Source organism: Loxodonta africana, chromosome 4, assembly GCF_030014295.1.
Source record: "Loxodonta africana isolate mLoxAfr1 chromosome 4, mLoxAfr1.hap2, whole genome shotgun sequence".
Classification (NCBI taxonomy): domain Eukaryota; kingdom Metazoa; phylum Chordata; class Mammalia; order Proboscidea; family Elephantidae; genus Loxodonta; species Loxodonta africana.
The window spans coordinates 84,385,744-84,398,563 of record NC_087345.1 but is presented as its reverse complement, the minus strand read 5'-3'; the positions used below and the strand labels follow the sequence as shown (position 1 = coordinate 84,398,563).

At 34.2% G+C, this 12,820-nt stretch overlaps 1 protein-coding gene across 1 annotated transcript; it reads left to right on the top strand.

The window, feature by feature from the left end:
* Nucleotides 1–8,059: 8,059 nt before the first annotated feature.
* Nucleotides 8,060–9,095, top strand: LOC135231386 (olfactory receptor 6C2-like). The gene has a single exon (XM_064285260.1). The coding sequence runs from the start codon at nt 8,060–8,062 to the stop codon at nt 8,993–8,995; it is 936 nt and encodes a 311-aa protein (XP_064141330.1). The 3' UTR covers nt 8,996–9,095.
* Nucleotides 9,096–12,820: the final 3,725 nt, after the last annotated feature.

The following is a 12,820-nucleotide window of genomic DNA, read 5'->3' as shown; positions in this document are numbered from 1 at the left end:
CATAATTGCCAGTTCTCTTTAACCTTGAACTGCAGTGACAGACATCCGGAATGGAAAGGGAAAAAGTGAATCTGTCTTTACTTGCAGACCACAAATACTATGGAATCTATTTAAAAGCTACTAAATTTAACAAATGAATTTAGTGAGTTTGTGGGATTCTAGATCAATATAGAAAAATCAGTTTTATTTCCATACCCTGGCAACAAGCAATCAAAAATTGATGTTAAAGAAAAAATATACCACTTGCAATTGTTTCAAATGATATGAAATATTCAGGGATGAATGTTACAAAAGATGTGCAAGATCTGTACACAGAAAACTCTAAAACATGACTGAAAAAATTAAAGAGGACCTAAATAAAAGGAAAAATAGGCCATGTTCATAGACTGGAGGACCCAGCATTACAAGATGTCAATTCTCTCCAGATTTTTCTACAGATTCAATACAATCCCTAAAAATCTCAACAGGCTTTTCTGGTAAAAATTTACAAGCTGAATCTAAAAGTCACATAGAAATGGAAAGTATGTAAAAATAGCCAATACGGTTTTCAGAAAGAACACCACTTGTCCTCAAGACTTGCAAAGATAAAGTAATAAAGACAATATTCACATCAAGATATAAGAATAAATGAATTAAAGAAAAGAGAGAGCCCAGAAGTAATCACACACATTTATTGCCATTTAAGTTTTGACACAGGTGCAAAATCACTATCTGTATCATTCCAGACACCAGGGCCACTAAAAAAAATGAGATGGCATTCTAAAAATTCATAAAATGCATTTTAAGTTATGTTTAAATTCGTAGTCTTCTAGAAAATCATAACTCACCTAAAATGACATAAGATTGATACAAATCTTAGTATACCCATATCTATGAAAGCAAACACATCTGTAATAAAAATCTTCCATAATGTAAATGCCGAGCCCAGATGGCAACGCAAGTAGATTATTCTAAATAGCATCAATCTTACACAAACTCTTCTAAAAATTAGAAGAAAGAAAAAGCACACTCATTGTAAAAGGCTAGCGTAACCTTGATTTAAAAAGAAAAAAAAAAAGAATGAAGATTCTACTAACCATTCTCTCTCATGATCATCAACAAAACAAACCTAAGTAAAATATTAGCAAACTGAATCTGGCAAAATATGAAAAGGGCAATATATCATAAATAATTGGGTTTTTAAAGAATAAAGTATTGGTTTTACATTTAAAGTAAAATATTTAGTTTACTGTATTAATAAAATATAAATTTTATTTTACAAAAATAAAATAATCATTTTGTGATCTCAATGAAGACAGAATATTTGAGAAAATTTAAAATTTATTGCCAGAAAATCTTAGCAAACTTGGAAATTTTCTTATCTACTGGAGGAAACGCAATTAGCAATTCAAAATAAAATGGAAGACTTTTTTAAAAATAAGTACTAATTATTACTTAGCTAAAAATACAAGAAAAAACTTCAGAGATAACAGAAGATACCATATTTTTTAATAATGTAAATAAATTTGAAGACCAGTAATAATGAGAGAAGGGTATTTTCAACATAATGAAAATAGAAATGTTTATTGGCATGAACATAATAATAATATCCAATAGTAAACTGAGTGTTGATACAGGAGAATAATATAAATGTAAATTGGGTATATAAATCAGTGTGATCTCTTGAAGGGAATTTTGACAATATGATGTAAAAGCCTTGGAATATAAAGGCAATTTATTTCTGACATTTCAAATCTCGGAATAAGTCTAAAAAAAATTTATAGAAGGATGATTGCATAAAAACTAATCTACAATTAGTGAAATGAAAATGTTTCACATTAATACTTTATGTGACAAAACAAGCTACAAAATTATGTAAGAAATATTTATATTGTGTTAAGCCTATACGTAAAATGTGGATATCTTATAAGAAAAATTGAGAAGGTTGTATATAGAAATAGTAAAAGTACTTATCACTAGATTTGTGATGATTCATATTTTTTTCTTTTTATCTGATTTTTTTTTTTTTTTTTACTTCGAGTTAAAAAAAAATGTAATAAGGAAGAAAAACAGGTCCTGCTGAGCTTCTATCAGCCATAGGAGATATGGAACAAATGCGGAAAGACAGACATTTTCTTTACCATCTGATTTTTGGTGCTGTGTGTTGGCCTACATGGATGCTATTGGTGCATCTTCATTTCTCTGAGGACACTGTCCTCACCTTTTCATCTTTCAGGATTTCTGCCAAGTTCATTACACAGAAGAGTTATTAATGATCTTTGAAATCGGGTCACCAAGGACCCTTTTGTTTATTCATTTAGTTTCAGTTTTGGCAAATAAAACAAATGTTAATCTTGTTAGTGTAAAGACTTCTCATTCTGTCCATAAATCAGAATACCAAGTCTTTCCAAACCAGAGAGAGTGCCCGATGTCCCAAATACCTGCAAATAAATACTACTTTCAACCCTAGAGAGTTGTAAAAGAGGGTGAAGTCCTTGACGAGAAGGTCTAGGCAATGTGTTGGAGATGAAAATCTCAGAGAAATTGGAGCCATTCCAGAGTGCTGGTCCTTGAGTAAGAGTAGCCAGAAGTCAAGGAAGGAAATTTTTAAAAAGAAACAAGGCTCTGCTAACAAGGTCCACTCCACCTTGTCTACTGAACAGTTATTAAATATCCAGTGGAAACTATTGTTGACTCTCAGAAGAGTAAGTACAACATCTGTGATTTCACTTACTTTTTTAGAAATTAGATCAGGATCTACATTTACCAAAATCAATGATATATGTAGCTATTTGAAATGTTATAAATTAAAAAAAAAGGATTATGTTTATGCCTGAAATGTATTTTTTTGTAGAAAACATGTGTCCAGCCAAGATAATGTATAATGACTATTATCTGAACTGTCATCTGACATGTACTCAGCCTCCACTTCAAAGAGAAACAATGTAGGTTTATGTGAAAAATCACCTCGAAATATGACTCATTAACTAAAAGTTAATGATACGATGAATGACCCATTCGCTCTTAAAATTAAAAAAAAAAAGAAATATAGAGCGAAGACAAATGTCAGTCACAGTTCAGTGTTAATATTTTCTCAAACTTAGTGTCCTAATATTTTGTATAAAAAGGAAGTAGTAAGTATTGGAAAAAAGATGGATGTTTTAGAACAAAGAATTTTGCTTGGTGCGGTCAGAGCTCAGAAGGTATCTACATATTCCGCAGGAGATTAGGCGGGCTGCAGAGATACTCTTTCAGTACAACTCAGTTTGATCTACTTATTTATTCCAGTGTGTCCCTGCAATCCCTGGAAATATTGTGACTCCCCAGAAAGCTTCAGAACAGTCTTCCTTCCCTAATAGTGACTGTATACTCTAGGGATTAACTGGGGACTAGGCACATCTGGTAAAGTTCCTGAGTAGCGCAAGCAGTTTACACTTGACTACCAAACAAAAGGTTGGTGTTTGAACGTACCAGTAGGGCTACAGAAGAAAGACCTGGTGATCTGCTTACAGCCAAGAAAATCCTAGGGAGTAGTTCTGTTCTGTGACACACGGGACCTCCATGAGTCAGAATGACTCCAGGGCAACGAGCTTTTTTGGCTGTTTTAGGCCCATCTGTTTACTGACCCTGCTCCCAGTTCTAAAGGAAATAAATTTTAAAAAGAAACAAGGAAAAAATCATTCACATTACAATCTAATTGGAGCCTCCAGGGAATGTTTTTTCTTTTTTCATTGCTTGATAAAAGCTAATCTCAGTCCCTGGAGACACTGATTCAAGACTGAAAACATTTGAGTTGCTCGTCACGTAGTTAACTGATGATGGCTGAGAAGGAGTTATGAAACACCTACTAGCCTGAATTCAGACACAAAACCTTAAAACTCTGATATTAATATGTTACTGAAAGATGAATTGAAGAGATATAAATGGCAACAATAAGGACAAGATGATTCATCTGCATAAGGCAGTGAAAAGAATCCAGGTATCATTTTGTTCCTAGATTCAGGTTCTAGAACTAAGCTGAGAAGGTATCAAACGGATTGTGCAAATAGATACAGGAGATATTTTAAAGTAAATAACATATGACAAATTAGATATTCAATTGCATAAACTCTGTATTTAATGTTTACATGTTGGTAAGTATTATTTATAATATACAATTACATTTGCAGAAGAACATCTAAAAGTATATCTCTATAAATATGAGAAACCTGTGATGTTATTTTACAGTCTATTTCTTTTTATATGTAGACAAAATTTTTCAACTTTATGAATTATCGATATCATAACTGATAAATGATAAAAGGGGTCTTATAATTTCTAACTGCCTTTTCCAACTGAAAATAAAAATAAGTTAAACTGGTGCTTTAAATTTTTGTTCTGGCTGCTTGTGGGATGTTACTGATGCTTGCTCTTCTCCAAGGGCACTGTTTGTTATTTACTGATGTTTGTTAGATTTTTTTTTTAATTTTTCAATGCACAAAAGATTCATTAGTAACCTCAAACCTGTGTTGTAAACACCAGCTAATCTTTCAGTGTATCTTTATGCAAACGAAACAAATGGCAAATTGGTAGTGTGGTAACTCCCTCAGCACAGAGTGTTGCAAATATTACATTTTTCTACCAAAGAGATTGTTCCAAACATGACTCCCTTTGATAAAGTTTTCTTTTCAAAAATGAAGACAATTGAACATTAATGAAGAATCTATTGCTTATACATAAATGACAGAAAATCCATTGAGGGGAAATTTTTCCACTATATATAAAAAAAAAACCAAACCCACTGCCGTCAATTCCAACTTATAGCGACCCCATAGGACAGAGTAGAACTGTTCCACAGTTTCCAAGGAGCTCCTGGTGGATTTGAACTGCTGACCTTTTGGGTAGCAGCCATAGCACTTAACCACTATGCCACTAGGATTTTCTCCACTATACAGCAGATAGAAAATTCCATGAATTCTCAGACTCCCTGTGAATGAACTTAGCAAGAGTGACCAGAAGTTCACGTAAGTCTTCACTGCATATTCATTACCAATTTTGTAACCTTAGAAATTAAACACAGTGAACAGAAATTATTGGTAACTATTTAATCCATAAAAGAGTACTGTCATTGGATACATTATAGTCATTAATAACAGTAATTAAGAGAGGTCATCAAAATGTCAAATAATTTGTCATGCAGCAGCAGCATGTGCTACAACCTCAAACAAAAGGAGACATTGGGTAATATCATCTCATTAGAGATCTGTAGATGCATTGTAAATGTAAAACATGAAAGATGGAATCAAAAGAAATAGTCACAAATCAGAGTCAATAATTTATTGGAATGTAACTTTTAATACCTAGGTAAGGTGGTTTTCTCATGGAATAATAACATAATTGCAGTAAAATAATTACATCCCTAGCACAGCTAATATTTTTCAAAATTTGTAGGACTGAGTTTAATGTGAAGCATTTGGTGTCCGTGAGCTAAAGAGAATGGAATTGAAACGAGGTAGTGGGCCCTGAGGTGGGTCTTCACTACATCTTAATCTTTCAGATTCTCTGTCTCAAGAAACCATGAATCGGGTAAATGGCAATTCTCTGAGATACTGGCATAAATGTGAGAACTGGACACCTGGTTGGAGTTGACCTTGTAACCACCTGGATAGAGAATATTTTAAATCATTACACAGAATCTATTCTTAAAACAATTTAATTGGAATCTCCCAGAGGAGCCAATGTAGGTAAATGCATAAGCCCGAGAAACACTGAAAATATTTAATTGGTTTCTATTGTAATTAATTTGTGATAACTGAGGGGGAAAAAAAAAAACTACACAGGAGTTATGGAACCAAACTCAGTATTGCAAAAAAAGTACCCCTTTTATTTTATTCTCTTAATGACAAATAATGTCATCGTGGCAAAATGGAAGTCCAATTACTCATTTACTTAGCAGATAAGGCAGGGAAGAAAAGCCAGTTATTTTTCTGGTCAACGGTAAAGTTAATGGGTATTAGCAGAGAATGTGCCGTTAGCATAGAAAATCTTTTAAATGTAAATTCAGTGACGGAGAAATACCAAGAAAAAATCCCAATAGGGAAGAAGATATCTTTGTGTGTGTCTGGAGGAAAATGGTGATGTTAGTATTCTTCTAATAATCATTTATTATACATGGACTACATGCCTAGATTGTGTTAGCTTTGGTGGTTAGCCCAGTGAAAAAGACAGTTCCTGATCTCAAAAGACTTACATTGTCAGAATAAGTGCCACTATAAATGTAAGCATTGTTTGGTATTGGGGGCATCCAATCCTGCCACCAGGTTTCAGAAGTGATGCTTATGCTGAAAATCATAGACTCTGATGTCCTCAAGATGAAATCCAAGAATTGGGGAAGACAGATGAAGTCGAGATTGGAAAAGGATTGGAGGAGAGATGACTTCAGACAGGTCCTTCCTATGAAGTGATTATAAGGCACCTGGAATATTATGTCATTTCAATTATTCAGTAATCATAATCAATTAGATTTATTAGTGGGAACATATGGGAAGAAAAAGACAGGGATGCAGAAGTCCATGACATCAGCTTTGTAGTGTTGAAGGTGAGGTACACTTGGCTCATATAATTGAACTGCAGAAAAAAAGATCATTGCTAGAAACACAGAGAGTAGAATTATCACCACACAGATTATATATGAACTCATTGGATTTGATGTATACATATGAAGAAGTAAAAGGAATGTAAAAACCAAGAAAAATATAAGAATAAAAACATGTGTAAGGTGCCATTGGAGCTAATGTATCAGAATATTTTAAGAAGAGGTTTCAGTCAAAAGAGTTATATACTCATGAATTGTCACACAAATCATGTACAGTTTATTTAACAAAGTCACCAGGAACACTAGCAAAACAATTTCGGTAAAATGCTGCTTTCAGAATCAGATTACAGTAGGTTTAGGATGTAATGGCTGATGAGGAACTACAGAAAATCAGTGCAGGCCAGATAATGGTAATAGGAACCATACGATAAATGCTTGCTAAGTTCTAGGTGCTGTTGTAAGAGTGTTGCATTCACATAATCATTCTAATAATCTTTTGTAGTTGATATTGTCATTACCTCATTTTATAAACAAAACTCGGAGGCACAGTGAAATTATATAATTTATTATAAGTTATACTTTAGCTAATAAAAAGGATAGCCAGGAGTGGAACTGTGTCAATCCGGCTACAGAGAATCTACTCCTAATCACTGTATAGTATTATCAGTACAGATGAAGCTAAAGAAGGGAATAAAAGAAGGCAATGTCTGAGAAATGAATATAGCTCTAATTTCAACCATTACTAAATAAATGAGACTATAAAAATATATTGGTAGTGTTCATTACTTGTTTACCACTTGCAACCAACATACCTTCACATGTCACAAACAGGCTGTGCATTGAACGTTTGTACCTTGTACCACATGTACACCGAGTAAGTTGCTTAATAGTTAAGAATCAAAGGGATATAGGAAGGTGGGGTTTGTTTCTAAACCAAAACAAAGCAAAAGAACAAAAGCATTATTTTGTTATGAGTTGAACATAAAACTATAATTGATGATGGATTTTGGAGAGCTTCTATCTCGTATGCAAATTATTTGTTGTGTAATTATGTTTTATCAAGGGACAAGCTACAAGTAAAGACATGGAACTGTTAGTGAACTTTAAGGTTTCAGCTATAAAATAGAGAAGAATGCATGGGAGTAAAATAAAATCCTAATGTTGATAATATCATGGTGGACTCTCAATAAAAGCCAATCTAGTATATAGACTAAACATGTAAAATAACTTTGGGAAGATGTAATGGAGACATAGAACCTGTAAATTACTGGATTCTGGTGCAGCTAAATTAATACATAAGAAATATTTCATCTAAAACACAAAAAGAAGACTTACAAGCAAAGTCCACCAGTATATTGACAAATTGTTTACCAAATTAAAGAAGAAATTTCATGCAATGCAGTCATGTGCTTGCCTTTGTCATTGTTTATCAATACTGACACCTGTATAATTTAATAAAATCAATGACTTTTTGTCATGACGATTGGACAGAGTCAAAAGGTAGTGATGAGAAATCATACAATAACAACATTCATTCTCCTGGGACTAACGGAAGATCCACAACTGCAAGGCTTGCTTTTTATTTTTCTATTTCTTACCTACTTACTGAGTGTAACTGGGAACCTGACCATTATCTCACTCACTTTAGTGCATTCTCACCTTAAAACACCAATGTACTTTTTCTTACAAAATTTTTCTTTCTTAGAAATCTCATTCACATCTGCTTGCATTCCTAGATACTTGTATAACCTAACAACAGGTGACAAGACTATTACCTACTGTGCTTGTGCCATTCAAGCTTTTTTTACTGATCTTTTGGGAGTCACTGAATTTTTTCTCCTGGCCATCATGTCTTATGACCGCTATGTGGCCATCTGCAAGCCCCTGCATTACACCACCATTATGAACAGCAGAGTGTGCAAAAGACTCATCTTTTGCTGTTGGATGGCTGCCTTGATGATCATACTCCCACCATTTAGCCTGACTCAAAATCTGGAATTCTGTGACTCTAATGTCATTGACAGCTTTCTCTGTGATGTTTCTCCCTTCCTGAAGATTTCATGCTCAGACACGTGGATCATTGAGCAGATGGTTATAGCCTGTGCTGTGTTGACCTTCATCACAACTCTTCTTTGTGTAGTTCTTTCCTACATATATATCATGAGGACCATTCTAAGATTTCCCTCAGCCCAACAAAGGAAAAAAGCCTTCTCTACCTGTTCTTCCCACATGATTGTGGTTTCCATCACCTATGGCAGCTGTATCTTCATCTATGTCAAACCTTCAGCAAAGGAATCAGTGGCTATTAATAAAGGTGTGATAGTGCTCACCACATCCATCGCTCCTATGCTGAACCCCTTCATTTACACCTTGAGGAACAAGCAAGTAAAACAAGCCTTCAGTGATTCCATCAAAAGAATTGTCTTATCTTCCAAGGAGTAAAGGAATGCTGAAGTTGATAATCAAGTTTTCATAAGAGATTGGCTTCCCAAAGTTCCTAAAATAATTTGTTTCTTCCTAATCTGAAGTTCACTCAAATAAAATTTCTTAAAATGCTTCTTGTCACCAAGACTTCCCTTACTCAGTGAGGTCATTTCTTTCCACTTCTTGCAAACACACCTCTCTTTTGGATATTATATTAACAGTTTTCTATGAGGTACAAAAATATCACATTGATCCAGCCTTATAAAAACTGAATATCACTGAATTATACACTTTAAAGTGGTTAATTGCATGCTATGTAAATTTAATCTCAATAAAAATTTTAATAAAAAAATTTTAAGTTGAAAAATGCTAAAATCAGTATTAAAATTTTAACTTCATTAAATTATTTGGAAAATAGAAAACTATAACATTTAAAAGTAAAAAGTATGGAAAATAAATCTGAAAAATATCAATGAGCTGTATTAAGAAAGATATAATTTTTCTCTGAAATGTCACAGGTGATTCCATGTCAGAAAATTACATAAATACAATTAAACAAAAATGAAAAATTCAGAAAAATATTAGCAACATACATAACACAGAGTTAACATACATTAAAATAATAATAACAATGTCCATTATTAAATTGAATATGGTTACAGGAATAGTCTCATAAACTAACCTTGATTGTACGAAATAGTTTAACCTTTTGGAGCATTTTCTGAAATTTCAGTTTGAGATAAAGTAATCAAATTATTTGTACAAGAATGCATTTTGCATCACTGCTGATAGTTGTTTTTAGAAATGAACAATATAAATCTATACTGCAAGTTGTACAGTAGCATAATCACTTCTAGATGGTCGTATTTTTTAATAGTGAAAAATCATAAGCACATTTCCAACTGTTAGAACTGGCTTGAAATTCTGATGGAATGCTCCAAAAAGAGGTAGCACAGTTTCCTAGAATGATGATATACATTTATCATTATCGAGATAAAAAGTTTATGTTACTTTTTAAATAACCTGCTAACTTGTAAAACAACATGTAAAGAATGCCTTCATGTTGTGAATATGCCAAATATTAACATATTTACATAGGAAAGAGAACTGTAATCTGAAATATTACCACTTTTAAATTATACTGTTCCTATTTGGAGAACTGGTGGCACAGTGTTTAAGAGCTCAGGGGCTAACCAAACGGTCAACAGGTCAGATCCACCAGCCACTCCTTGGAAACCCTATGGGGCACTCTACTCAGCCAGAGGTCCCTATTTTTATTACCTTAATTTACATTATATTTACAATAAATAATAATTACCTGAGGTAAAGAAAAGTTATAAAAAGAAAAAAAGGACTATTGTATTCTGTTGGCTGCTATAAATGTTATGGAACAAAAGAAAGAAAATAGGTAGGCTTGATCTTTATCATCAGATTTTTATTTTGTGCACATGCCTGTATTGGATGTTGTTGTGGCATCTTCACTTCTCTGAGGACACTGTCCCCACTGCTATATACTTCACAGTTTTGCCAAGGGTTCATTGCACTAATTCATTAAAGATTTGAGACCTAGGTCACCGAGGACTCTTGTTTATACACTTGGCTTCAGGTTTGGCAAAATAAATGTTAACTTGTTATTGTAAGAAATTCACACTTCATCTAGAGAAGTTGAATATCATTTCTTTTGAAAACAGAGAGACCTCCTGATATTCCCCACATCTTTGAACAACAATGTACTTTCAAAATCAGACAAATATCTTGGTATGAAAGGGTTGATCACATGCTGAAAAAGAAAATACCAAATCAATATCATCCCTGAGATGCCTGTGAGGTGAGTATGGATCCATGAATAAGAGTGACCAGAAATCCATACACAAGCCTCTCCAAATATATTCTTCTTCCTTCTAACCCTCAGAATGATTGTTTGTTGTTGTTAGGTACCGTTGAGTTGCTTCCAACTGATAGCGACCCTTTGCACAACAGAATAAAACACTGCCTGGTCCTGTGACATCCTCACAATTGTTGTTATGCTTGAACCCATTGTTGCAGCTATTATGTCAATCCATCTCCTTGGAGGTCTTCCTCTTTTTCACTGACCCTCTACTTTACCAAGCATGATATCCTTCTCCAGGAACTGATCTCTTCTGATAACAAGTTCAAAGTATGTGAGACGGTCTCGCCATCTTTGCTTCTGAAGAGCATTCTAGTTGTACTTATTCCAAGACAGATTTGTTCAATCTTTGGCAGTCCATGGTATACTCAATATTCTTTGCCAACACAATTCAAAGGCATCAATTCTTCATTTTTCCTTATTCATTTTCAGATTTCTCATGCATATGAGGCAATTGAAAACACCATGGCTTGGGTTAGGCAAAACATAGTCCTCAAGGTAACATCCTTGCTTTTCAACACTTTAAAGAGGTCTTTTGCAGAAGATTTGCCCAATGCAATGCATCATTTGATTTCTTGACTGCTGCTTCTGTGGGTATTGATTGTGGATCCAAGAAAATGTCCTCCTTGACAACCTCAATCGCCTCTCTGTTTATCACGATGTTGCTTACTGGTCCAGTTCTGAGGATTTTGGTTTTCTTTATGTTGAGGTGTAATCCATACCGAAGGCTGTGGTCTTTGATCTTCATCAGTAAGTGCTTCAAGTCCTCTTTACTTTCAGCAAGCAAAGTTGTGTCATCTGCATAACACAGGTTGTTAATGAGTCTTCCTCCAACTCTGATGCCCCATTCTTCTTCATATAATCCAGCTTCTCCGATTATTCGTTTAGCATACAGATATGGTAAAATGATACAACCCTGATGCACACCTTTCCTAACTTTAAACCATGCAGTATTCTTTATTCTGTTTGAACAACTGCCTCTTGATTTATGTACAGGTTCCCTCATGAGCACAATTAAGTGTTCTGGAATTCTCATTCTTTGAAATTATCCGTAATTTCTTATGATCCACACAGTCCAATGCCTTTGCACAGTCAATAAAACATAGGTAAACATCTTTCTGATATTCTCTGCTTTCCACCAGCATCCATCCAACTTCAGCAATGGTATCCCTGGTTCCATGCCCTCTTCTGAATCTGGCTTGAATTTCTGGCAGTTCCCTGTTGATATACTGTTGCAGCCACTTTTGAATGATCTTCAGCAAAATTTTACTTGTGTGTGATATTAATGATATTGTTCAAAAATTTCCACATTCAGTAGGTTCACCTTTCTTGGGAAGAGGATAAATATGGATCTCTTCCAGTCAATTGACCAGGTAACTGTCTTCCAAATTTCATGGCATAGACGAGTGAGCACTTCCAGCATTGCATCTATCTGTTGAAATATCTCAGTTGGTATTCTGTCAATTCCTGGAGCTTTGTTTTTCACCAATTCCTTCAGTGCAACTTGGACTTCTTTCTTCAGGACCAGCAGTTTCAAATCATATGCTGTCTCCTGAATTGATTGAACATCGACCGATTCTTTTTGGTAGAGTGTCTCTATGTATTCCTTCCATCTTCTTTTGATGCTTCCTTCATCATTTAATATTTTTGCCACAGAATCCTTCAGTATTGCAACTAGAGGCCTGAACTTTTTCTTCAATTCTTTCAGCTCGAGAAATGCTGAGCATGCTCTTCCCTTTTGGTTTTCTATCTCCAGGTTTTTGCACATGTCATTAAGATACTTTACTATGTCTTCTCAAGCTACCCTTTGAAATCTTCTGTTCAGCTCTTTTACTTTGGCATTTCTTCCTTTTGCTTCAAGAGCAAGTTTCTGAGTCTCTTCTGACATTCATTTTGGCTCTTGCTTTCTTTTCTGTCTTTTTAATATCCTCTTGCTTTCTTCATGTATGGTGTCC

Bases quoted from the DNA above. Each gene is read 5' to 3' on its own strand.
- LOC135231386 (XM_064285260.1), top strand. From the start codon at position 8,060: ATGAGAAATCATACAATAACAACATTCATTCTCCTGGGACTAACGGAA.